This window comes from Nyctibius grandis, chromosome 11, assembly GCF_013368605.1.
Source record: "Nyctibius grandis isolate bNycGra1 chromosome 11, bNycGra1.pri, whole genome shotgun sequence".
NCBI lineage: Eukaryota > Metazoa > Chordata > Aves > Nyctibiiformes > Nyctibiidae > Nyctibius > Nyctibius grandis.
The window spans coordinates 12,182,731-12,206,806 of record NC_090668.1 but is presented as its reverse complement, the minus strand read 5'-3'; the positions used below and the strand labels follow the sequence as shown (position 1 = coordinate 12,206,806).

At 36.5% G+C, this 24,076-nt stretch overlaps 1 protein-coding gene across 1 annotated transcript in view; it reads left to right on the top strand.

The window, feature by feature from the left end:
- CGNL1 (cingulin like 1) overlaps positions 1-13,505 on the top strand; it is a 62,106-nt gene extending 48,601 nt beyond the window's left edge. The window contains 9 exon segments of the mRNA XM_068410783.1: positions 691-780; positions 6,973-7,036; positions 7,039-7,055; positions 8,787-8,911; positions 9,477-9,585; positions 10,422-10,490; positions 10,492-10,539; positions 10,541-10,587; positions 11,256-13,505. Of these exon segments, the coding sequence (XP_068266884.1) occupies positions 691-780; positions 6,973-7,036; positions 7,039-7,055; positions 8,787-8,911; positions 9,477-9,585; positions 10,422-10,490; positions 10,492-10,539; positions 10,541-10,587; positions 11,256-11,391 (705 nt within the window). The 3' untranslated portion in view covers positions 11,392-13,505.
- The last annotated feature ends 10,571 nt before the right edge of the window (positions 13,506-24,076 follow it).

Below are 24,076 nucleotides of genomic sequence, written 5' to 3'. Positions count from 1 at the left end.
GTACTACTGCAGGAATTATTCTGGTATCTAAAGGTGATCTGTTAGCATATCTATTGTAGCATGTTGTTTTCTAAATTGCAATTGTTCTTTCATAATTTTAATTAATTTTCACTAGAGTTTATCAGGCAAAATTGTATTATGTTCGTTCGTAGGCCCGTCACTCAGAACTTTGAAAGTATTTAGAAGTGTAAGTTCTAGTTAGCATCTAATATCAATTCATTTCAGAAGTCTAAATAACGTTGTTATTCTATGTTGTTACAGGGTTAGCTTCATAACTGTTCAGTTAAACTAAGCTGTCATTTGACTTTCATAAACAAACACTTTCATACGATTGTACTCATACGAAAAGAAACTTGTCTTCCAAAGGTATTATGCAATTTAGACATTCTAAAGAGAGTCTCTAGAAACATTACAGAATTTCTTTTATTTTCTTAAAATTGGTGGGAGTGAGTAAAAAAGGAAATGAAACTTCTATTTTACTTCTGTCAGACAAACAAATTCACTTTAAACTCTTACCTACCTGCCATCTCTTTTTCTAGATTCTGTATGTGTTTTCAGAGGCATTTCACTTTCCAAGCCTAGTCTCTCAGACAGTTTGAGTCCTTGAAGTTTAAGGAAGTATGCCCTGCTAGCAATCTGAAGAGGATGGGAAAGTAGTATGTTGAAATTACTTTTCTTTGTTCCACTTAGGACAAGTTATCTCACCTGGAACTTGAGCTTGATGAAGAAAAGACTAATTCGGATTTGTTGTCTGAGAGGATCAGTAGATGCAGAGAACAGGTACTTGAACAAGTTTTCCAACTGTTGTATAATGATGAGGAAAAAGTGTTATTAGGTTCACAAACAATATTGATTAACTAAATAATGATTAGCAATAGGGTTTATATACTATACTTAATCAGAGTATGTAAATACAAAAAAAACAAGGTTCACAAACATGATTAAATATGCTCCTACACATCATCACAGCCCATTTTTTACCTGTTTTCCTTAATGGAAAACTGACACAGATTGCATATAAAGACTGAAGACCAGTATCATCCTCTGATATTCTTGATGCAGTGAGCTTCATCGAGTAATCATTGATGCACGCAGAGATGATGCTATTTTTTAGGCTTAGTTTTAGGTGGTGAGGTTATTGGAGAAAGCCTGGATATAGAAAGTATCTTAGATTGAAAGGTCACAATTTTTTAACCTTACTGAAAAGTAGGCCAGCATAATAGAGCCTTGATTTCAAAGAAGGAGGAGCTTAGGAAATTGTGGAATTAATTAGTGAAGTCAGCGGAACTGAAGACACTGCCTAGTTTCAACAGAGAGGAAGCTTTATTTTCATTACAAGTGTAAAAGCTGATTAAGGTATATCAAAGATAAGACAGTAGGAAAGTGTTATCCACGTAAAAACATCAGTCGTTAGTTCCAGAAGTGTTATATGAGTGGATAGCCCAAAAAGAGGGGAAGAAGGATTTGTTAACAAGGTTGTGTCTCATGGGGCAGAAAACGTAAAGATAAAGTGAGATTTGCCAAGTTAAATGAGACCTATCATAGGAATTCAAACAAGTAACAAAAAGGTTCTTGACTGTATAAGAAATCCAGGTATGCCTCCTCAAATAAATGAATATTTTGCTCTGTCTTCAGTAAGGCCAGTGAATGTGCAGGTGGGGGGTAGTAGAGTGGTCTAATGGAAATGAGCCCATTGAGCTGGAAATCACCAAGTCTAAGAGAATTAGGAGTTCGTTATTCTGAAGAACAGAGGCCTTAATAATATTATTCAAGACTTCTGAAAGAACTGACATATGAAATTATAGGTCCTCTAACAAAGATTTATAATAAACCAGAAAAGTAGAGAATAGGGCCTGATGACTGAAAAAGTAACCAGAGGCATCCATGGTCAAGAAGTCAGTATTGTGCAAGTTTTTGATTAGTCCAGGGAAAGGAATATGGTGACATGGCTGTCTTGGAATATCACGGCCTAGACAACGTTCTTTGCCTTCGTTTTACATTGTGAAAGATGTGAAACTGATGCTTAACTCATTACAGCATTTCTACTACTGTAGCTTTACATTAAGTACTATACCTCATTAGTAATTTCCTAGAACTCCAGGAGACAATTTGCATTGAGGTACAACCCATGATAGTATGTTCTGTTTTCATTTCTCTTTCTTTCTCCAGAAAAAAAGAATTGCTGATGTTCTTTTGAATAGCTTTAATTTCAGAGGGAGAACAGAAAGTAAAATCTTAGTTTCTATGTCTTTTCAATGAAGTTGTATATGCCACAGAGACAGATGGAGAGTTTTAAAGTGAGTTAGAGCTCAGCTTTCTTTCATGCATCCTTGAAACACCAACGCACCATTACTACTTTGTTGGGATTCAGGTTACTGAGATTCTATTCGATTGCAATATAGTCTTTTTGCTATTATTTCATTGATACTGTACAGACTCTGAGTCAGTGGGTGAAATAGAATGTAAAGAACCCATAGTAATGTGGGTCATGCTATTGTTAAATTAGGAAGCCTTAAATACTAGAGTCTGTGCCTGTGTTGTAAGCCTGGGATAAAAGAACCTTAGTCATAGCTGCACTAGTGGATACTATAGTAAGTTAATTTGCTAACTGAATGGAAACCTAAAATACAGATGGGTGACCAAAATGTTACATAATGGGTAAAAGATGTGTTTAGTTTGAGGTCCGGAGTTTCTCATTTCACACACGAGTTACAAAGGTTGCTTTGTTTTGATTTGATGCCAGAATGACTAAGCAGTCAAATTGCTAGAGAGTATTTCAGGGTCTGCTAAGCATTTATAATGACATGAGAAATTATAATGGATTTGTTTTGGTAATATCTGTATTTCTGTAAATGTTTTTGTTGTTTTTTTTTTTTAATTATAAATGTGTTATTTTAATATACTGATAATGGAACTGTAATACTCAAATTTCTAGTAAAACAAATTGAAACAACTGGTTCTATTTTACATAAAGCTAAATATTTGAATAAACATTGGCAAGGCTGATAGTTTACATTTCATTTGCCATGAAATGTTATCCTTTTTCAATTTAAACACCCTTTTGAATCTGGGAATGGCTACATGAGACATTGTTCTCATCTTCCCTACCTCATGCTTGAGAAGTGCCACAACAAAGTGGAAACAGTAAGAAATTTGGGGGAAAGGCGGATCGTGTCCTGTTAGTTTTTAAATGATAAGGTATTAGCAACTCTAAAGAGCAAAATGGTCAACAAACACACACACATAAAGCTAGAGTGCTCAGCTGCCCTTTGAGTCCAAAGCGAGCAGGGACAGGGCACATTTTAGCACATGATGTTTTTTTCCTACAAACAAGTGAAATGAAGTACCTCTTGACATTTTGTTTTTGCAAGCATAATTGGAAGATACTTAAGATGCCCTCATAAATTCTTGTATTCTGTTAAAATGCAAACATGAGTCTATTGACTTCAGAGTTGTTTGAAGTGTGAAAAATGGACTAGTTAGTTTCCATGACAATTTTGGAATAAATACAGAAGGATAAAATTGCATTGACTGCATCATTCACTTCCTTTTGGTAAAGCATTCCCAATGGATAGCTGTATACCTGCTCTTTAGCTGGCAACCAGGTGCGTGGAAGCAAATGAAAATGTGGACATGAAGGGTTGCTTTTCAGTTATGAAGGGTTTGCGGCGGGCAGCAGGGAAGGCACAGACTCTGAGATCGAGGATGCAAGGGCCTGAATCCGAAAGGCCTAAGGCTTTTTATTGTTATGCTACTACCCTATTTAACTGCTACAATGCAGGAGCCAGACTAGGCAGTTCAAGGTAACATCAACATTCACACGCTAAGCACTCATCCCCCATTCTGGGAAGAGCCACAGTGTCCTGGGCTCAAAACATCAACAACCATTCCTTGTTTTCAGCTCTGTGTTCAGAACTGACCTTCAACACATGTTTACTTCTTTCATGCCTCCAAAAAGCCGGTGAACTGGTCTTGGCTCCTTTATCTTAGAAGCAAGCAAAAACTATTCTCAGTGCAGTGTTCCCAAGCAAATTCTTATGCTCCCCAAGTAAAGCACAACTGTTTGCAGGCTGAGGGTCTTCCACATTGGGTCTAAAGGGGTTTGTTTGGCTTTAGCTTGTTTGTTAAACATCATTTTTTTTGGTCACATATTTTGAGAATTGTGTATGTAAGTCTATATATACATAATATATAGGCACATATATGTATTTCCCTACAACAAGAAACATAGACATTTATTAACAACAACACAGACTGTGAACCTGGTGCGAGATGGTAAAGAATGGTGATAGCATGTGAAATATTATTAGAAATCAATTGCTTTCATTAATAATGAACTCAACAGCTGCTTCTAATCCTAAAGCTGGCAAAAAAGTGCTGTTACGTCTAATAAAGCTTTATAAAATCTAATACTATTCCTTTTCTCAATTCTTTATTGTTAGCATTCTTCAAATCCAGCTGTGATAAACTGTTGCCTTAAGCTGCAGAAATAGTTTATTCTTTTAACATAATTAGAATATATTAGATATAGGCAAGGTAGAATGTGAAGCACAGAGCTCCACATGGTACATACCCAGAGCCTATCTTAACTGCTGTGAAATAAGTGGAAAGTTTGAGCACATTTTGGCAGACAACTGCTTTTTTTCCTTTGTGCATGTAATTCTGTGTCTACTAATGAGAAGTGCAAGGAGATAAGTGAAAACAGTTTTCACCTCCCCCAGCAAGAATTGTGTCCCCTGCTGCCATTCTCTTTTTACAAGCTCTTGTGTATATTTGCACATAGCTTTCTGATCCTAATCAGATATAGTCCTTTTTTCTTTCTCCCACTGTTTTTTTGTGAGGTTGCTTTTACCATGAGGTGTCCAACGACAGTAGCAGTCATCTTGGAAATATAATAATTGTTCTCTAACTAATTCCTACTTTGAGATCTTGGGAAGGTTGCACAAATTTGTCCACAGCCTTTGAGGTACAGTAAGAGCACAGTAGAACTTTAGAGTGGTCCATTAAAAAGTGCCTACATAAACAAAAACCCTTTCTTCAGTTAACAGTTGCATTTTTAATTAGTCACTCATTTCACTACAAATTTTGCTTATTTTTTCTGTGTCTGTCTTCATGGCTAAAGCAATTTCGGTGGAATAAATTCTATGTAATCCCTCACATTGTAACTTTTTTTCCCCATATATTTCATGAATAAATGCAGCTATTGTATACATGAGTAATTATAATTTTTATATAAAATGATATTTTAATATATAAAATATTTTACTACATAATGTATAAAACATTACTATTATTTTTATTATTATTATGCTTCTGTGTGACAATGAGAGCTTTTAGAAAATTACCCAGCTGTTGAGAACACAACCACATGCTAACATTTGTAGTCCAGTAACTGTTATGACCTTATTTTTCAGGAATGCCTTTTACTATTCCGAAATAGTATTCTACTACATTGTGACATAACGTATGCAACTGCATGCATTGCTACCTTGTTTGTATTCATATATTCATTTCAAAGCTACAGAAACAGTGTAAATGACTTCTTCTAAACATGTGATTAACTAAAACTGTATCTTTTAATATTATAATGTGTTTAAAAAAAAAGGTCTAAGGTAAAATTTCATGTGCTGTACTTGTTTAACCTTCACATTCTTAGCATTGCTTTTGGATTTTTTTATGCAAGAATTCCCAATAGCTTTTGAAAGACTTTTAGTGAGGTAAATCCGTAACTTAGAGCTGCTTAACTGTGATGGTGTGTTTATGCAAGTTCATATGTAACTGTTGTAAAGCAGGGAAGAATGCTGTGAGCACTGAACTTTGTCAGTCTTTTTGCAAGTACAGTAACAGGAATAGATGTTCACTGTGTTCCCCAGTTGATATTCATCATAGTAAACATTGTGCAAGGAATAGCTCAAATGCTGTAGTAACATTAGGTGTGCCTGCAAAGGCATTTGTAAAGACTTGAGGGCAGTCTCAGTAGGAATGAGAGGCAAGAAAAGTATTTGGACACCACAAACTTTTTCCTTTAGCCCCGAAGTTTCAGTAGCAGCTGTTAGGCAGTTTAGAGTTTCTCTTTGATCCTCAGAATTTTATTTTTTTTCCAGTCAAGTCCAATACTGAGATAAAACAAACTAATTCTGTATTCTTACCTTGATTCTGTGATCAGGTAGTTTTTTAACATCTTGCATATGGAGAATATACTTTCCTTTTGGTTATTGAGTATGCAGCTTAAGTATTTACAGAAACTGTAGCAAAAGTTATGTTTTAACAAAACAAACAAAACCCACCCCCTTCTCAAATCCAAAAGCTGGTGCTCTCTGGTATGACAGACATAAAATTCACTGGAGAAGGAGATCAATGTTCATCTCAAGTATGCATCAGAGCCTGTTGAAAAAGAGCTTTTACTACTCTCACGGACATAGAAAACTAATTGTCTGTAGAGTGTCTCACTGAGTTGTAGGCACTTCTCTGCAGTTACCAGTTTGCATTTAATAAAGTGAAACTTTAAAGTAGACTAGTCAGCAGCTTAAAGGTAAGGTGCCATTTCAGAGCTTCAGACTTACGTGTGAAGAAAACAACTGTAGAAGGTGTTTGAAGATTGATGTGATGTTCCGGAACTCAGTTCCCTGCCACATGATATGTCTGTCAGGCAACATTTTAGAGTTCAGTACCTTGCTACAGAATATATATACTGAATATCAACAATACCCAATGTGGCTGGAAAATGCCTAGAATAAGCACTGGGAATAACATAGGCTTCCCAAAGCAGAAAATTTTGCTCAAGTTTGTAGTTGTAAACTTCATCTGAAATCATGTGTGTGTCTTGAGCTCTAAGAAAGGGCAAATTTTTTCTCGTTGCGTAGGTATACATACTTTAGGTATTTGTGTATATAGATACATATACACGGTATCATATAGATGAATGTAAATTAAATCTTTTATTAAAATTTCTGTCTTTTATTTCTGTAATAGATTGAACAAATGAGGACAGAGCTACTTCAGGAGAGAGCTATAAAGCAAGATTTGGAGTGCGACAAATTTCATTGGAAAGACAGGTAATATGACTGGCATATCATCACACTAGCAAGATAACAGGCTTGGGTATCTGTCTTCATTAGGAAATTCAAATAAGCATTTAAGCAATACAGTATTTGGTAGCTGGCACTATCCTACCATAGTGTGCTGCTGGAAGTATGTCTTTGTAAGAATAGGTTAAAAACCATAAATATCTTAATACTGATACTCAAAAGAAAATATTATAATCTTGAATTAAATCTTCTTTTAGTATTTTTTCTTTCTGTACCTCTTGTTTTAGCTTGAGGTTTGTCACAGTTTATATATTTCATATACTAAACACTCATACTATGCATACATCTGTTTATATAATATAATAAGACATTTTTGTTATAGTGAGTGCAGGCATATTCTGTCTATACATTTGAGGAGCAAATACATTAAAAATAAGAAATGTGACAGTTGATGTGGTACACTTGTTTTGGAATAAAGTTGAATTATCAATAAAGAAACTTTTAAAAAGCACATATACAGAAAAGACTATAGAATATCGAAGACACTGTTATCCAGTTTAGCTGTAAATCCTTTGACCACTTTTGGAGGAGCTGTTCTTCAAAGTCTTGGCAATACTTCAAGAACAGTTGTTGAAGGTAGATCATAATTTCAAGCAATTGTGATTTTAGTTAAGTATTTTACTCTGTAGGAGTAAACAAGTGAAAAAATTACATGCCTCTGAAAGAAAAGATACAGATTTGATAGAGAACTGCTACTCTCTGCTGTCTATGAAGCAGTATGACTCATGTTTCAATATCTGTGATGGAAAGTACATTAAAAATTCTTTCTAGCTTTTCGCAACATTTTATTCTGCAGCTCAGTGGCCTTTGAAAGCACGATTACTATCATAGCCCCTAGCTGAGATCCAGAGGAAAGCTATCTTAGCAGGTCATAGTATTATTGACAGTCTCAATAACGTTAAATTAATCTCATCTTAATTGAGAAAAAAGAATGCCACCTACTGGTGTATCCCATGTACATCCTTATACTTGAGTTCTGACTTTTCTGTCATAGCTTTTTTAGTGTTTGAGATCATGGTTTGAAGTTCTGTAACAAAGAGCTTTATTTTGTGTTCTTCGTGTAACTCTTTTTCTGACAACTTTATCATTAGATCCCCATTGAAAACCTAAATTACCTAACCTCATAAAAATTAAAGTGTAAATCTGAGCAAAAAGTCTGCTTTTACAAATCATACAGCTTGCAAAGTTTTTCGAACTATTCATGTAGTAGGAGTAGTATTGGATAGTTAAGAAAAGGAGAAAAAACCTCACAGTAACATCTTTAGTAGAGTAAAGCAATATTGGATGCAAGTAATTTCTTTGTCTACTTGATTTAGCCATACACCAGTGAGTTACAGGGGAAGAATACAGAATTTGACAAAAGAATTGTGTGGAGAATAAGACAGATCCAATGCTCTTTGAAAAATTTTGGCATATTAAAATATGCTGTTGGAAGGGGCTTGCAACCATCTGAAGGTCAAGGGTCCATTTAAGCCTAAAACTTTAACTCAAGATTAACGCTAATTTCTTTTTAATAAAGCACAATAATAGAAGATTTGTTTGCAGTAAACAGTAAAATCTCACTGACTCTTTTTCCATATTTACTAAAGTAAAAATATACTGATCACCTTCGGTTTGCCTGGAGAAATTTATTTTGTGTTAAGGTAATATTTGTTAATATGAGCATGTATGTAGTAATCAAGTATGTTCCAACTATAGAACAAAGACTTGAAGAGCCGAATCCTTCACCTGGAGGGTTCTTACCGATCCAGTAAAGAGGGACTTGTTGCTCAAATGGAAGCAAGGATCACAGAGCTAGAAGAACGGCTTGAAAATGAAGAGAGGTGAAACTAGTTATGTTAAGATCAAAACATGCATGTTTAGGTTTGTTAATATGGCCTCTTGCTAGTATTAAGTCTCTAATACAATTAACTTGATTATTTTTTTCTCACAAGCACCAAATTAAAATGGTTACTGTTTCATACAAGTATTGCAAATTTTCTTTTTGACTGAAAGCACACTAGAAGTTGCCTTACAAATTTAAAACTGGGCACAGTACTAACATGATTCCGTACCTTGTTATTTTATCAATGTCTTATTCAGTAACAGGCTTAGAAATATTAACTATAGTTTAACACTTCCATGTTCATGTTCACTTCACTGTTTAATCTTGGAGCAATGTATTTTTCTTTTCTAAATGTTGCCTCTGGAGACAGAAGAAATTCCCCTTGGTGGTTCATGCTTTTGAACAAATTTCTTAATATGTTGCATGGAATCAGTAAATTGAAGCAAAGGCTGATAGTATTTATTTAATTCTTAGAAGACTGATAAGGAATTATGTTAGGATTGTGGAAGTATTTCAGTTCCTTTTTTTACAAGCCTGTCTTTCGTTTGTTTTGTTTTTTCTAGGGATAGAGCTAATTTCCAACTAAGTAACCGCAGACTTGAGAGAAAAGTGAAGGAGTTAATGTTGCAAGTAGATGATGAACATCTCTCATTGACTGATCAAAAGGACCAGGTAGAGGGAAAGACTAATATGCAAATAACTGATATTAATCCTACTAGCATAAATCATATATAAAAGATATGAGAAGAATATAGGTAGATATTTACTACTCTGTTTATGAACTCCCATTTAGTGAGATTCGCAGTTCCCGTTGTTGTCATGTTCTTTTGTCTAGCACCAAATTGTTATTCATTCAATATATACACCAACATATGACCCTATAAATACATACACCAACAAATAATATATTGTGGTTTGCCACAATAAAATTTTGTTTAAAGAGAGAAGCTATTTATTGTTAAATATAGGCTGTAAGTATTAAGCATATGTTGATATTCTAATAGCAATGTGCTCTACCATTCCTGTGGTCTTTGTTGATTCCTTGCTTAAAACATGGTTTGTTTCAATACGTGAGCCAAATAGTTAATATTCTGCCTAGAGAATGAACAGTATGTTTCAAATTGCAGACATCTGTTAAGAGAACAATCTTTTTAAATCATCTGGGTTTTTAAAATGTATTTTATAGTATCTGTCTGGTAAAGTTGCTTAACTTAGACACGCTAGTATCTCCAGTCTTCCCTTATTGATAACTGGCTCTTGCTATCACATAATACTCTCTTACTCTACCAAAGCTATGCTGGCTTGTTGCTGTTTTTACTTCTTTAAAAATTGTATCCCATCACTTTTCACAAAGTCTAATGCTGACTTTCGAATATTTCTGAAGCATAGGATTACAGTGTCACTGCACTGGCAAAGTTGTGTCTTTATTCTCACTCTCGTAGATGCTGGAAGAATAAAATTCCTTTATTAAAATAGTCCTCTAATCAGCTGACATGTAAATATTTCAGTTGAGTTTGCGTTTGAAAGCAATGAAACGTCAAGTTGAAGAAGCTGAAGAAGAAATAGACAGACTGGAAAGGTGCTAAAAAGAAACTCCAGAGAGAACTGGAAGAGCAACTAGACATAAAATGAACAATTGCAAGGACAGCTTAATGCTGCAAAGAAGGAGTTAAGGTAGGATGACTTGTCAGACCTTACAATTATGTAATCACATCACTACTCACAAGATTGATCTCTTGCTCCTTTAGTCCATAAACTGAGGGCTTCCTCTAACAAACTTCAAGTTTGTCATAAGCAGGACAGAGTTTAAGAAACAGACCTGTGAAAACGTCTTCCGCATTTCCTTCTCTACAAATGTTTCTTCAACTCTTTACAGAGGGGGCTCTAGGCGCTCAAAACCTTCTTTCCAAGATCTGCCTGCTGAATAAAAGTCCTTGAGGCAGGGAATAAAAAATGGACAAAGGTGGTGGGGACTTGACACTCATCATTTGTAGTAATAAAAATTTACCTGCGAATGACTGAGAGGTATATAGCTATCCTGTGTGAGTTTTCCTCAGCCGTCTTTGAACGTCTCAGTGTGCAAGTTCACAGTTTCCCCTCTCTGTACTTTAGTTTAAAGGGTGCCTGAAAAATATGATTGACTGATCTTCATTCTCGTTGCATGTTTCTTTCATGTAAGATGTAGTCTATGATAAACTACTCCTATTGGAAGGCACAAGTTTCTTTGACATCCTTTAAAAAATGTAAATCCTAACCCATGTCAATGTTTTAAGCTTTGCATAAGTGTTCTGCATGTAGATGTGCAGTTTTAATAGCAAAGATGTGTATTTTTGTTTTAGTAGACTGAAGAAGTCACCAAGTAAAGCGTTGGCTGATTCTGATGATGATGACGATGATGATTTCAGCACAGATGGTGATAGTCTCTGTGAAGTAACTTCAGAAAATAACTTTTCAAAAGATGATGACACAAAAATCTAATAAGTATTGAATCTGTGATTCCTCAAAAGTACTGGAAGAATAACAAATTATCAAGAAACTGGATATTCTAGAAGCCAAATGACATAAAGGGATTTAAGAATTGGGAATATAATGTTTCCATCCATACTGTGCCATTTTCTTATTTAGATCTCCACTGTTTATTATAGAAAACAGGATTGCATTATAAGACAGCTATAAAACACGGCGCTATATATATATATATATGTGTATAACTGCTACTGAAAACACAGGGATAATGTTTCACATTGGAAATGTGATTTTGCTAAAATTCTGTTTAAGTAAAAAGCCATTTGAAAGTAATTAAAAATTAGTTTGTAGTTATTAAAAGCTTTTCCCTAAAATTAAGGAAACCATGGAAGATTATTTAATAATTGTAAGTAGGGGGAAATGATGTATAAAATGTAAATATTTTAAATCTGATCTTTTTATTGACTCCTTTAGTACTATTTTGTAAAGTTTCAAATATTATATAAATCAGTTTCATATGTAAAGTACTTAAATTTATACTGAATGCCATATTTGGGGTTTAACTAAGAAGAAAACAAATGAAAATTAATAAATTTTGTGCATTACAGAGCAGATTCACAGTTCCTGAGCCAGGAAGTACATTCCCATTTTAAAAACAGTGCAAGTTTTATTCTATGTATTCTGTATATTAGAGATCAAATGTTAATCCTGCCTGTTGACTTTAAAAGGACCATCACATCTGCATGATGAGTGAGGCTTGCCTACACCTTTCTTGAAGCTTTGTTTGGGAAGCTTTCTGTTCTTAGTTGGGAAGGGTGAGAATGAGGTCAGTCATTACTTGGCATCTTTTGTTTCCTGGAATGGACTCCATACTGCCAGAGGCAGAACGTTTTAGGCTTGCTGATTTGAAAGCATCAGGACAGGCTTATCTTAAAGTCTCTTAGGAGTCCCACTTGTTCCAGTAAAATTACTTGTGGTCTTTGAATTAAGTACATGCTTAAATCTGTTCGTTAATTGATCCCAAAATTTTATGTACCTGGCAAGGAATTGCACCAAAGAAACACAAAGCATGTAATCTGATTTTTTCTTTCTAAGCTGTTCTTGAGCATCTATTTGTGATATATTGCAGTGAATGGTCATATATGTAGATATATATATTAATATTTCAGTTTACAGGAGTATCTGCATTTTGGGTGATCCATATGTTCAACAAACTTTGCAGGAAATTTAAAAGAAAAAAAAAGCATTACAGATTTAATTTTAAAAGCAATTTCCATTTTATTGCTAAAAATACTTTTTTGCCATTGAGACTACACCAGATCATTTTTGCTCCCTTGAAAATCTAGAATTCTAAGGAAAGGGCACTACTAGATAATTTTGTTAATAAACCAGAGCTAAGTCCTGTCTGATTATTGGTATTTGTCCCTGGTTACAGGTTAGTGAGCACTTCTTCGTTGAATGGACCAAATAATAGTGCAACGTAATTGTAAAAAGTACTTTAAACTGAAGTTGCTGGGAGCTTGCATTACTCCCTCAAAGGCATTTACTGAAGAGGACAAATTTAACAGCTCTGAAAGTGAGGCTGATAGACTTGGTTAAGGCAGAAGTCCTGACAATGGCAGTATCCATTTTCACACAATTATATGAAATGAAACTCCTGTCTGCAGGATCAGAAATATATTCATGCATAGCAGATTACAGACTCTTTTGCCATGTAATTCCCTTCAACTTGATTTTGATGGTTTGAGATATATGGGAAATAATATGAAAGGCATAGTTATAATACTCTGTCTCTGAATCTTGTATATCTTTTCAAGTAGCATACATTACTTAATTTTTTGCAGTACTAGCTTTACTATTTTGACAACATAGAACCAGCCTTTCCTCCAAGAAGATCTGCACTATACTGTACTGACAATCATCATATAACTGGCTGTGATTTATTTTTTGTTGTTTCATTTGCATGTTTATGTAGGCTTAACTTTAAAAAATTGATTCCAATCTCCAGTACTCTGTCCTAATGTTAATAGATGACTATTATTTTAAACCACTGGAAGAAAATCACTTAATATTGTATCTACCTCCAGTTACACTAAACTGTAAAGGTCACTTAAAATAAAAAAATCTTGTCAGCTTGTTCAGTTCTGCTTTGTATGTGCACATAGCTTGATGTGACAATTGAATTTCATATGGAAGATGCATATGTTTAGAATATAACAAGAAAGTAATTATCTGGGAAATACTGACGCTGTGAATAAGTTTCTGCATTTTCTTCTTTTTGGATAGCTACTTTCTTTGTAACTTGTAAAGCAGGTGGCAGGTGTAATATCTAAAAGACTCCTTTTCTCACTTGAACCTATTACAAGTTCTCCTAGTGGGAGAGATCTTGCTTATTAGACCTCCCTCCCCTCTTTGTCTTCATAAAAAGAACTGGTCTTTAGTTTGTTCATTTAGACTTGCAGATGGTATTTCCTCTTTAGAGTTCTGAAATGATATGACTAAAATCAAAGAAAATCTTAAGATGTTGAAAAGGGTATTTCAACTCATTCACAAAACAGTCGGTAGCTCTGTTTCTCAGTACATGCTAGCTGTGGTGAGGGTAGGGTCTAGATCTTAATTGCCACCAAAAAAAATTGATAATAGTTTAAGGATGTCTGATTTGTTCACTCCATCGTATGGTAGTTTTTGATCAAAACTCATCTTAAGTCAAGATTTAGTTTAGCAAAGTTTTCCTGATATTTCTGTGTAATCTTTTTTTAAATGAATTTCAGAAGAAGCTCTTTGCTGGTGAAAGGAAGCAAGAGGGATAATATGTGAAGAAACATGGTTGTGAGACTTTTAGTCCCCAGAAGCTGTACAAACATCAGAGTTTCTGGTGTATTACAGAGACATGGCTGAATTCTGAGCTGTAGAGACTTTCACTTTTCTTTGACGATACCATAGTGTCTCATAAAAAACAGACTGAAGCTAAATCAGTTTTGATGTAAGCCTAACCTGATGACTTATATAGTGGATACTTCTCTCTCAATGTAAATAATCTATGATGAACAATGAAGTTTTTATCCTTTCTGGGATTAATGGCCTTTCATATCCCACTGAGATTTTGACCATTTTTATGTGGTGAGAAATTTCTTCCCATTAAAAGTCTATTCTGCCTAAATATACACGTTCTTCAAACAGCTGTGTAAGATTAATATTGCCATATTCAATTCCTGACAACTTGTGCCTTAAGAGGACTTATATGGTCATTTATAATTCCTGGTTTTGAGAATCAAATCCAAGTTCTAGTTCGAGCATTTTCACTAATCTGTTACACTCTGGCAGATCCTCTTGGTTTTCTGAGCCTACTTTTGTAGATAGGAGAATATCAGTTAACTTTTGTTACAAGAGTATTTTGACGTTTTAAATCACTAACATTTGGCAAGTACTCCAAATCTTTCAATGGCAATTGCTATACAATGCAAAATATGTAAATGTAAAACAAACAAGCAAACAAAATCCTCCTGTCCTCCATAGACTACTCTCACTGTCCAAGTAATAAAATTAAGGATATTTGTCACATATAATGTATTTTAATGCCCTTGAGTTTAAAAGGCATCTCTTTTCATAAAAGCATTAAGGTCTTTCAGACATCATATCTCTTTAAGTGCATGGAGAAAGAAAAAGTAAAAGTTGTTGTCATCTTGCTATCACCTGTACCTGCTTCCCTGTGCTGCACTTTATTTAAGGAAAACCTTATACTATGCAAATATTTTCTTAGTTCAGCACTGTCAGTTGCTTTTTATTGCTCAATCACCAGGCAGGTTTCCCCCCCACAATGTAGGCTCTTGGGGGTGAGACCATAACTTGCTGATTAATCTGCATATTCCTCTGATTTATCTCATTCTTCTCAACTTAATTCTTTCCTTTTTCCTGATTAAATAATCTCTTCTGATTTATAGCTGATTTTTTAAACTATTCCAGAAGCCATGTGCATCCCTCATTTTTTACAGACCAGCTGCATGCTTTGCTGAGAGAGCTACACAGTGCAATAACTTCAGCTTTTAGGCCTTTTCTGGATCACACAGTGTATTTCAGTAATTAAATGTTGATACTTTTAGCACACTGGAGCTTCTTATCCAATGAGTAGAGCTACACATTTCAGCTGCTTAATTCCTACCAACTGCAGTTATCAAATACCATTGCAAAATGTTCAAAGACTTTTGCTGAAAGAGCAACATTCTTTAGAGAATTGCCATGGTTTATAACACATTGAATTTGTTCTTTTTTGCATAAGGTGCTGATTAGGTCACATATTTAACCCTCTGACCCTACTATGTTATAGTGGGAAAAATTTCATTGTTATTTCAAAATTTGTTTGTGAGCACTGGGCTATTGAGAAAAAGGTATAAAAATGAATAGAAAGGTTTTTCTGTATTATAGGTTTTTCTTTTAACATGTAAGAAAGGGAAAGACTTAAGAAGAAGGGGAGTAAAGTTCAACAGACAAGGTCAAGTGCATCAGTGAATTGGGCTCACCTACCTCAGTAGAAGTGTGACAGCCCTTTAATGGTTAGTACCAGTGAACCTCATGTGAGGTTGCAGAGACTGTATGTTTTATATTAAGAAGGAACATTTGATCTTTTCTCCACTTCTAATAACAATTTGCTGTTTTATTCAGATCCTGAAGCTTCACGCTGTTAGCAGAAGAACAGGCAATCAAAAAATTTTACATAAAATTTGAGCACAGGTGGATGATGAAAGTTTAAGCTTTCCAAGTTGCCAATAGGAAAACTGTAGGAACACTTCTGTGTGAGTGCAGAGAAGGGACTCATTACAGGTAACTTGAGTTTTTCTATGCTTTCGATGTACTTCTGCTTCTTCAGCAGAATGGGCTTTCTGAACAATGCTTTATATATTAGGTTACAAAGCTATTTTCACTAGTTTCAAGCAGTCGTTTTACTTTGGTTGCATGCAGTTTGGCTAGGATGAAACCTACCAATGGCATAACGTGAAGTAAGGGAGAAAATACAGACAGTAAGAAAGATCAACACGGGATCCAGTTCTGCTTAATTTGTTTTTGACCTTCCCTTCACTCCTCTTAAGGAGCCTGGCACTGAATGTTGCTTAAGCCATCTTTAACTTACAGATGCCTAACTTGGGCTGGGATGGGTGTAAGATTTTCTTTCCAGGGTGTAAAGGTTCGAGATCAGAATGGTAGGGAGCACATTAAAGTAGTGCACGTTGAAGGAGTGCTAGGAAATGCCTATTTCCTGTATGAATTTGCAGCAAAGATTCTCAGGAGAGTCCAGCTGAGACAAATGATAGTGCTGAAAAAGGAGGAGCATATGTTTGGTATTTGTGTGGATGCACTATTAATGGAGACTGATTAGCTGCATACCCCTGTGCAGCACGGGTAGTTCTGTTTTTCAGAAATGCTTTCATCATCTTCAAACCTTGGATACCCAAGTGCCTGTCAGTATCAGAAGCATCTATTTTGTGTGACTCACATTTTTCCTGTCTTCTTTGCAGAAAGACATTGTGTGTGTAGTTCTGTGTTTTCCCTTGGATTTGGCTTTTTTTCAAAGATGTATTTACTTCTGTGGGGTTTTTTTGTGAGAGAGAAAGAAAACATTGCTGCCCTTGGAGTGGAGAGGGAGATGAGACTGTTTGGGACTTGTCTGTGAGAAAACTCAGTCTGTGCCAGAAATGAAATTAGCTTTTCTAGAAAGCAGTTCCATTGTGCATAGGAGAGCTGAGCTGTTGACTAAGAGTTCACCTCTCACACCCACAGAGCTGGCTATTCTCAGCCCAGTCTGACCTTTATTTTCCTGGGAGATAAGGACTGAGACCTGGAACTTGACTTTGCTGAGGCTGCCAGCATGTGATTTCTGTACTGCAGATGAGATTGAGATTGGTATACTTCTAATTTTGTTCTTCAGGTCTTTTGGTTAAAGTACAGCAATTACTGTTTAAGGAAAAACTCGTTGAGTATTCATGACTAGAGTATGCAAGAGCAAATACATGTGCACACACATGCACTCTGAAGGCAGAGAGAGATGGGTGTGCATCGCCGCATGTGCTGTGTCAGCTGATTTGGTGCCTCCCTGGAAACATAATCCCAACTGTTTTAAAATTGATACACAAATTCAGTGGCTATGCTCACATTGTGGTTAGTGTAAATCCTTCCCAGTGCAGACCACCTTCAACTGAGTTCTGGCATTTTCTTGGATATCTGCTGTGTAAAAGAGCTTTTTGAGAGAGTCCCAACAAGCCTCTTAATTCGTCTTTTAAACACTTTACCAAAAGGAAAACAAAGGAAGCTGAACCATCCAGAGAAGACAGGGTGGTCTAATAGTTGGAAGTAGAGCACTGGGAACCAGGAGAGTTGTGGTTCCCAATCCGTTTAAGCTGCTGCTTCAATCCTTGATCTCCTTGTACTTTTGCCAACATGCCTAGAAAATGGAGCACAAAACTAGACCTTGAAAACTTGATACTGTTTCTGCATTGAAACTTCCTGGATAAAAATGTTAGGAGGAAACGCCAAGCATCTGATTTTCCAGCGAATCTGATTTTTCAGCATATCTGCTTTCTGTGATGTGAGCATCGGATACCAGGTAACTGATCTTTGATTCCAAACTTCTATAAAGTCTTGTCATTTTAGCTTTTCTTCTCAAGAATATAAACATACCAACCAGCCACAGAGCATACTGGTGCTACCCACTGCACAAACTGCAATTACACTTTCCGAAGCACACATGCAGTGACATGCTGCTGGCCACAAACGTGAGTGTGCACGGCTGCCAGAGTCCAGCTGTGAGGCCCTTTGAGTATGCTCTGCAACTGAGAGGAGAGAATCAGATAAAGGCAGCACATTTTAACTTTGATTGGCACTTTATCTGGTCAGTGCAATTGTTCTCAACGCCTTTATAATTTTTATGAATTTAGAAGCAGTATGGAGGGAAAAATGTTGATGCCCACTAACTTTGCTGCTCCTCTGAACTTCTCTGTGCTTAGCAGAGCTTGACATTCCTGCCTCTGGAGAAAAATGAAAACAAAAGGCCACAAAAAGGGAAAGCTGGTGCAAGTTTTCTGGAGAGAGAAGGACTATTTTTCCACGGAAAACGTTTGAAAGTCTTAAACGTGGGAACTGCAGCCATGACCGATGCGTCAGGTCAGTCCTGCCTGTCCCCAGAGGCGCGGGGCAGCGCTCCCGGCAGGTGGCAGCAGAGAGCGGGCGGTGCCGGGGCGACGGCGGGGGGGCCCTGCCCTGGGCTCGAAAGGCCTCCTGCGAAGGGGGGTCCTAATTCAGTTTTGCGGGGATGTTCTAATACGTCGTGAATTGTGTTTAATGTCACGGTGCCCTCTGTATACCATGACTGTATGCATTTTGCCAAACTGCAGGGGTTTGTTGCAAAGAATCTCACACTTAGATCTGTGAAGCTGGTGGCCAGTTCCCATGGTGGTGATAAATTGCCCAGTGGCACTTCTGCCTTGTTCTGTTGCTGGCATCCTTCAATATAGTGAGGATGTCAAAATTCATCCCTCTGCACTGCTAAGCAGCCAGGGAGTCCTGCTGTTGTTCTCATTGAAGCTGAGGTATTGCACCCTCCCTCTTGACTTGTGTTAATTATGCCCTAATAGTGCACCTTTTGTCTTGTTTTCCAAGGCAGCAACTGATGTGGAGCCAATTGTGATGCTCCCTCTGCAGAGAGGGTTCATATATAAACCAACCTAAAAGAAAGATTGACAAACTAAAGGGTAACTCAAAGCTTTGGAATCTTGAGTTTGAGCTCCTGCCACAGCACAAGTTTCTTAAGATGAGGGAAATGATTTAATCTTCCTTGGATATCAAATTTCCAGCGATGAAATATAATACAGAACAGCCAGTTTGCCATTCAAGAAGTAGTCTGTACAGAAAGTGACCTGCTGCTCAACAAAGATCCTTTTCGATATAGAACCACAGTCAAAATAGCATTCAAGATGTTAAGGTGCATGAAGTGATTAATGTGAGAAGGGGTATGGTGCTTTCCTATAAAAGTGCTGCTGCCATAAGAAGTACTCGGATACTATTGGATGACTCTAAGAGGAGAGAAAACTGAGTGGTCCTGAGTCTGGAGAAATTAATTTATGAAGGATAGAAAGAGCATAGATAACATCTACTCTTTACGTTTTGTAACGCTGTAACGAGGAGACAATCACCAGAATGGAGCAAGGAGGATCAAAATTGGTGCTTTTTTATACAGCATGATTAGATATGCCGGTGCTGATCGTGATAATTTAGCAAGAAACAGATGTTCATAGCTGGTAAGAACACCCATTATTCATGAAAATGGGTCAGCAGGAGTTACTAAACCTATAGCTCAGGAAGTAAGCCAGTCTCTAATGATTAGAAATCCAGGGAGATATTTGGAGGGAGTGGGAGGGTAATTAACATCTATCTGTTGTGATGTTCTTGCATATCTTTCTTAAAGAAATCCTGGCCACTGACAGGCAAGATAGACAGTGGCTCTGATGCAGTCTGGGCATTTGTACTACTCTGCATAATATTGAGTGATGATCTGGGAGGCAATATGAGATAGTTCGTGACTATGGCTGGACTATGACTTGGCATAAAAAATTTATCGGAAACCAAGTTATCTTTTGACTCAACGTTTTAACGTATTCTCAAACAAATGATTTTCAATGCTGCTTTAGACTTGGGTTCATTCCACCTAACTTCAGGCACTGACCTAGGAAGATGTCAGCAGTGTAAGAAAAGTACAAGCAAGCAGGTATGTTCATGCTTTTATTAGGGGACTGGAGTGTTTACACTTCTTGTTGTGATCTTTCTCAGAGTTTCCTTTTTTTTCATCTGACTTGATAAGATCCTAGTATCTCTCTCTTTCACAGAAAACATGGTCTATTTGATGTTTGCTTACTGGAATATGGATCAACACCAGTGGCCACCCCAGTTGCAAAGAAACTGTTTATGATGTGCAGAATATGACATCTGCAGACTAGTAAGTTTTGAGCAGTCACCATTTCACAGTGTGTGCCCTAAGAGTTCCTCCACTTTTCCAAAATTCACACAGGACAGAATGGACTGTGGTGAAATGCGTGTGATTTATTTACTTGTGGCCTACACTAGCCATGTCACCAGAAATCTGTAAAATTTTATAGGTTAACAAGACCACAATTTCTACTTGAACAGGTTCCCCACTTTGTATCACCAAGCTCTGTACAAAATCATGCTGTTCTAGCCCAAGGGAAACCTCAGAATTTCTACACAGGGAAAACCTAATATTTTTGGAAGGTTTTACAATAAAATGATCAGATGGTACTTACCAAAAGACAGCTAAAAATTCAGCCAAAGTAATTGTAAGTGTCTAGACTATACATGGCTACAAAAACAGTGGAATTCAAGTTATATCTACATAACAGGGTCAGTGAATTATAACCTTTCTGTTTCTGTTGCAAAGCGGTTGCTGGTACCCAAACATGCTAACTTAAAGGTAGCCAAGGAATCTGACCTCTATACTGCAGCTATTTCTGATACTGCCAGACAAAGAGCAGTCTAACCACAGGCTGAAAACTTTCCAGAGAATTTGATAGGATCTGTGGAAACTGTGCCAAACACCTGCAGTATTAATAGAAAATTAATAAACAATATCAGCCACAAAAGGTTAAAAAGTGAATTGTATAGGTTCTGTAGATGGGGGAAACAAACAAAAGACATTTGAACTATGCCAGCAGTGCTATTTTGGCAATACAGAAACAGATTCCAAACAATCTTAAAGCTTTGTGGTTGACAATATGCACTCAAGAAATCTGTGGACGTGGGCCAGTAGCAAGCATGCAAAAAAACTCCACCTTATTTCAGGTATCCTTAATTCTGGCATTCATCTGTATGTGTGTTTATGTGGTTGTCCTGCATTGCAAAAATCCACCCTAGAGATGTGGAAGTTAATGTCAGGTTCCCATCAGGGTCAAAACCTCAGCCAAATATCCAAATATGTTTCAACTCATTATTTTTCTAGATCCTTACACTGCTGTCAGAGAATCACCTTTATACTGAAATAGTTCCAAATCTGAGGGTGAGATCCTGTTTATGGTTACGGCAGATTTATGCAGAAAAGGCATACCATTAAACGGGAAGATTTGACCAACTGGGTAAGACCCAGAAAGTGTTCTAGTTATACTCGTCTTCCATTGCAATTTATGCCCACATTGGCCACTGTCCCTTGCGTAAGCCAAGGAAAGGAAAACAATATTCTATTGAGAAATCTGCTTCAACATTGTCTCCCTAAGGACAGGGGCAGAAATGCCGAGCAGGAATACAATTCTGGAGGGCACTTCAATGGTTTTTATCCGATGTTTAATTACATAGGATCTTTTTGTCTAAGTATTTTCTCTCTTTTGTCAATTCATCAAAATACTAACTGTATATTAATGCAGGAGAACCCCAAAATTCATAGAGACTCCATAACTCCAGTCATATGAGGAGAAGTGGGAAATGTACCAAAATTCCTCCTTACAAGCTTGCTAGCCTGTCTGCTGTCAGAATATTCTGGTGTATTTTTCATTCTAACGCTTTAGCAAAAGTACCCTGTGTGTCATAGGACAGCGGATTGATTTCTAAAGTGTTTGTACTCCCCGAAATGGTTTACTCAAAGTCAGCTAGAAAATGAACAACTATCATGTGTTTTCAAGGTATCCATTGCACACTATTAATCTATTAATATATTATAGCTTCTGTGCAATGTCTGTAGAAATTACTGGGAATTTTGCTATTGATTTTAGAGGGAGGCGAATTGGACCTTGTGTTACTGTATTAATCAATTGGTAAATATTTCTCTAAAAGGTAGCAATATAGAAATTTCCAGGGGCAGAGTGATGGTCTAACATCCTGTTTTCAACAGTGGCCAATTCCCAGGGCCCCATAGGAAGGCAAATCCCCTCCTTTCCTTCCGCCACATCTAGTGTCAGTTGTGTCACAGGAAACTACTGTCAGTCTTTCTCTGATCTTTGCTAGCCTTGGAGTAAACCTGATATTGATAGCTCTGGCTGATTTCATGCTAGCTAGCTCACCATTTTGTTTTATTCAAACCTGATCCTATATACATATCTGTATGTGTCTCTTCCTTCAGTGCTAGCAACTTCTTTGTTCAGTGACCTGTGGCAGCAATGGATCTCCAGGTTAATTATAAAAAGCAATAAGATTTTTCCTTTGTACTAATTTAATTCTATTAACCCACATTAAGATCCAGAGCACCTCCGTTTACTTCTCAGTTATTATCAGACAGATGCTAGTAAAAATGAGACCAGAAGTAGGGCAATTGTCTTTTAGTGATTTTTTGTGTCTTTCTGTTCTTGTTCTGCAGCAGGGAGAATAGGTGTTCCAGACATGTCTGTTCTAAGCATTCATTACTATCCATACCCCTCTTATAACTGCTTTCTCTGCTTACATGAGAATACTGCAGTTCTAAAATCAGCAAGATTAAGTTGTACTGACTAAAAGACATAGTTGATCAATTATCATGCATGTGACTGTGTATGTGTGCATTTGAAAAAAGCTTTGTGAGTTATACTTAGACAAAGCTAATAGGAAAAGAACACTCCTTGCAGAAGCTGCATTTTGGAATAAATACAGGAGCCCTGTAGTGCTCACTTTCCATGCTGAAATACTTATGCAAAAACCAAACCTGCAACAGGGAAGAATTTAAATACGTCTGTTGAGATATGCCATTTCTGTTTCCCCCTGCCAGGTGAAGATGAGATTCTGCCCAAGCAAGCTATAGGATACGTGCCCTATTAGGCCAACTCAAGGAGGCCTAATAGGATCCCATACGTTACTCAGTCCAGCCACTCTGGTAGCTTTTCAAGCTTTCAGGTAACTTCTTTCAAAGATTTTCAGAGGTGGGAATGGTGCTTTATTAACCTATACATAAACTTCTCAAAGAAGGAATCTAGGTAAGCCAGAAGTGCAGCAAAATGCTTAAGCGTGGTGAAGTTATGAGAAAGAATAGCAGTTAATTGTTCAGGGAAATTCAATGTTCAAGTTAATGCCAATGACATCTTTTAGAAATCTGTATCTACAAAATTAAATATATATTATTAAAATTAATTTGGACAACTAAAGACTTCATCAACAGACATGGCTTGAAATTTTTTTCCAAAGGCATGTCAGAAGCACTAGAGACAGGGCCAGGCATCTGAATAGAAAGAGTAAGATAAAATGGAGTTGAGTGATAAAAAAAGAGAACTGACCTTCCCCAGAGCCTACAAAGAGTTTGTCATAATACAGTCACTGTGCATGGCTTTCTGTGTATTTTTTTTTTCTGCATTTCCCTTGGATTAAAGTAGTTACATTAGGCCCAGTAAATTTTAGCTACATTCTGAAATGCAGGGAAAGTAGAAGAATTTTATGGAGGCTTCTGCCATGCAAATCTCCTGATTGGAATAGACTTACAGAATAAGTCAAAACCCAACGGAAGTGAAAGGGTCCTTCAAGTCATTTCAAAAGTCTTTTGATCAAGTACTCACTACTTTTTGTTGTGGTTTTCTCTGGAAAGAGAAACCTGATGGGAATAGTTCCAGTGCAGAAAAAATTTAATTTCATAGTAGAAACTTTAGTTTTTTGAATTATGAGTAATCATGCGAACTGGTTTATTTGCTTTTGTAGACCAGCCTTTGTCACTCAAAAGCCACAGATTTATTTAGATTTCATATTATCATCA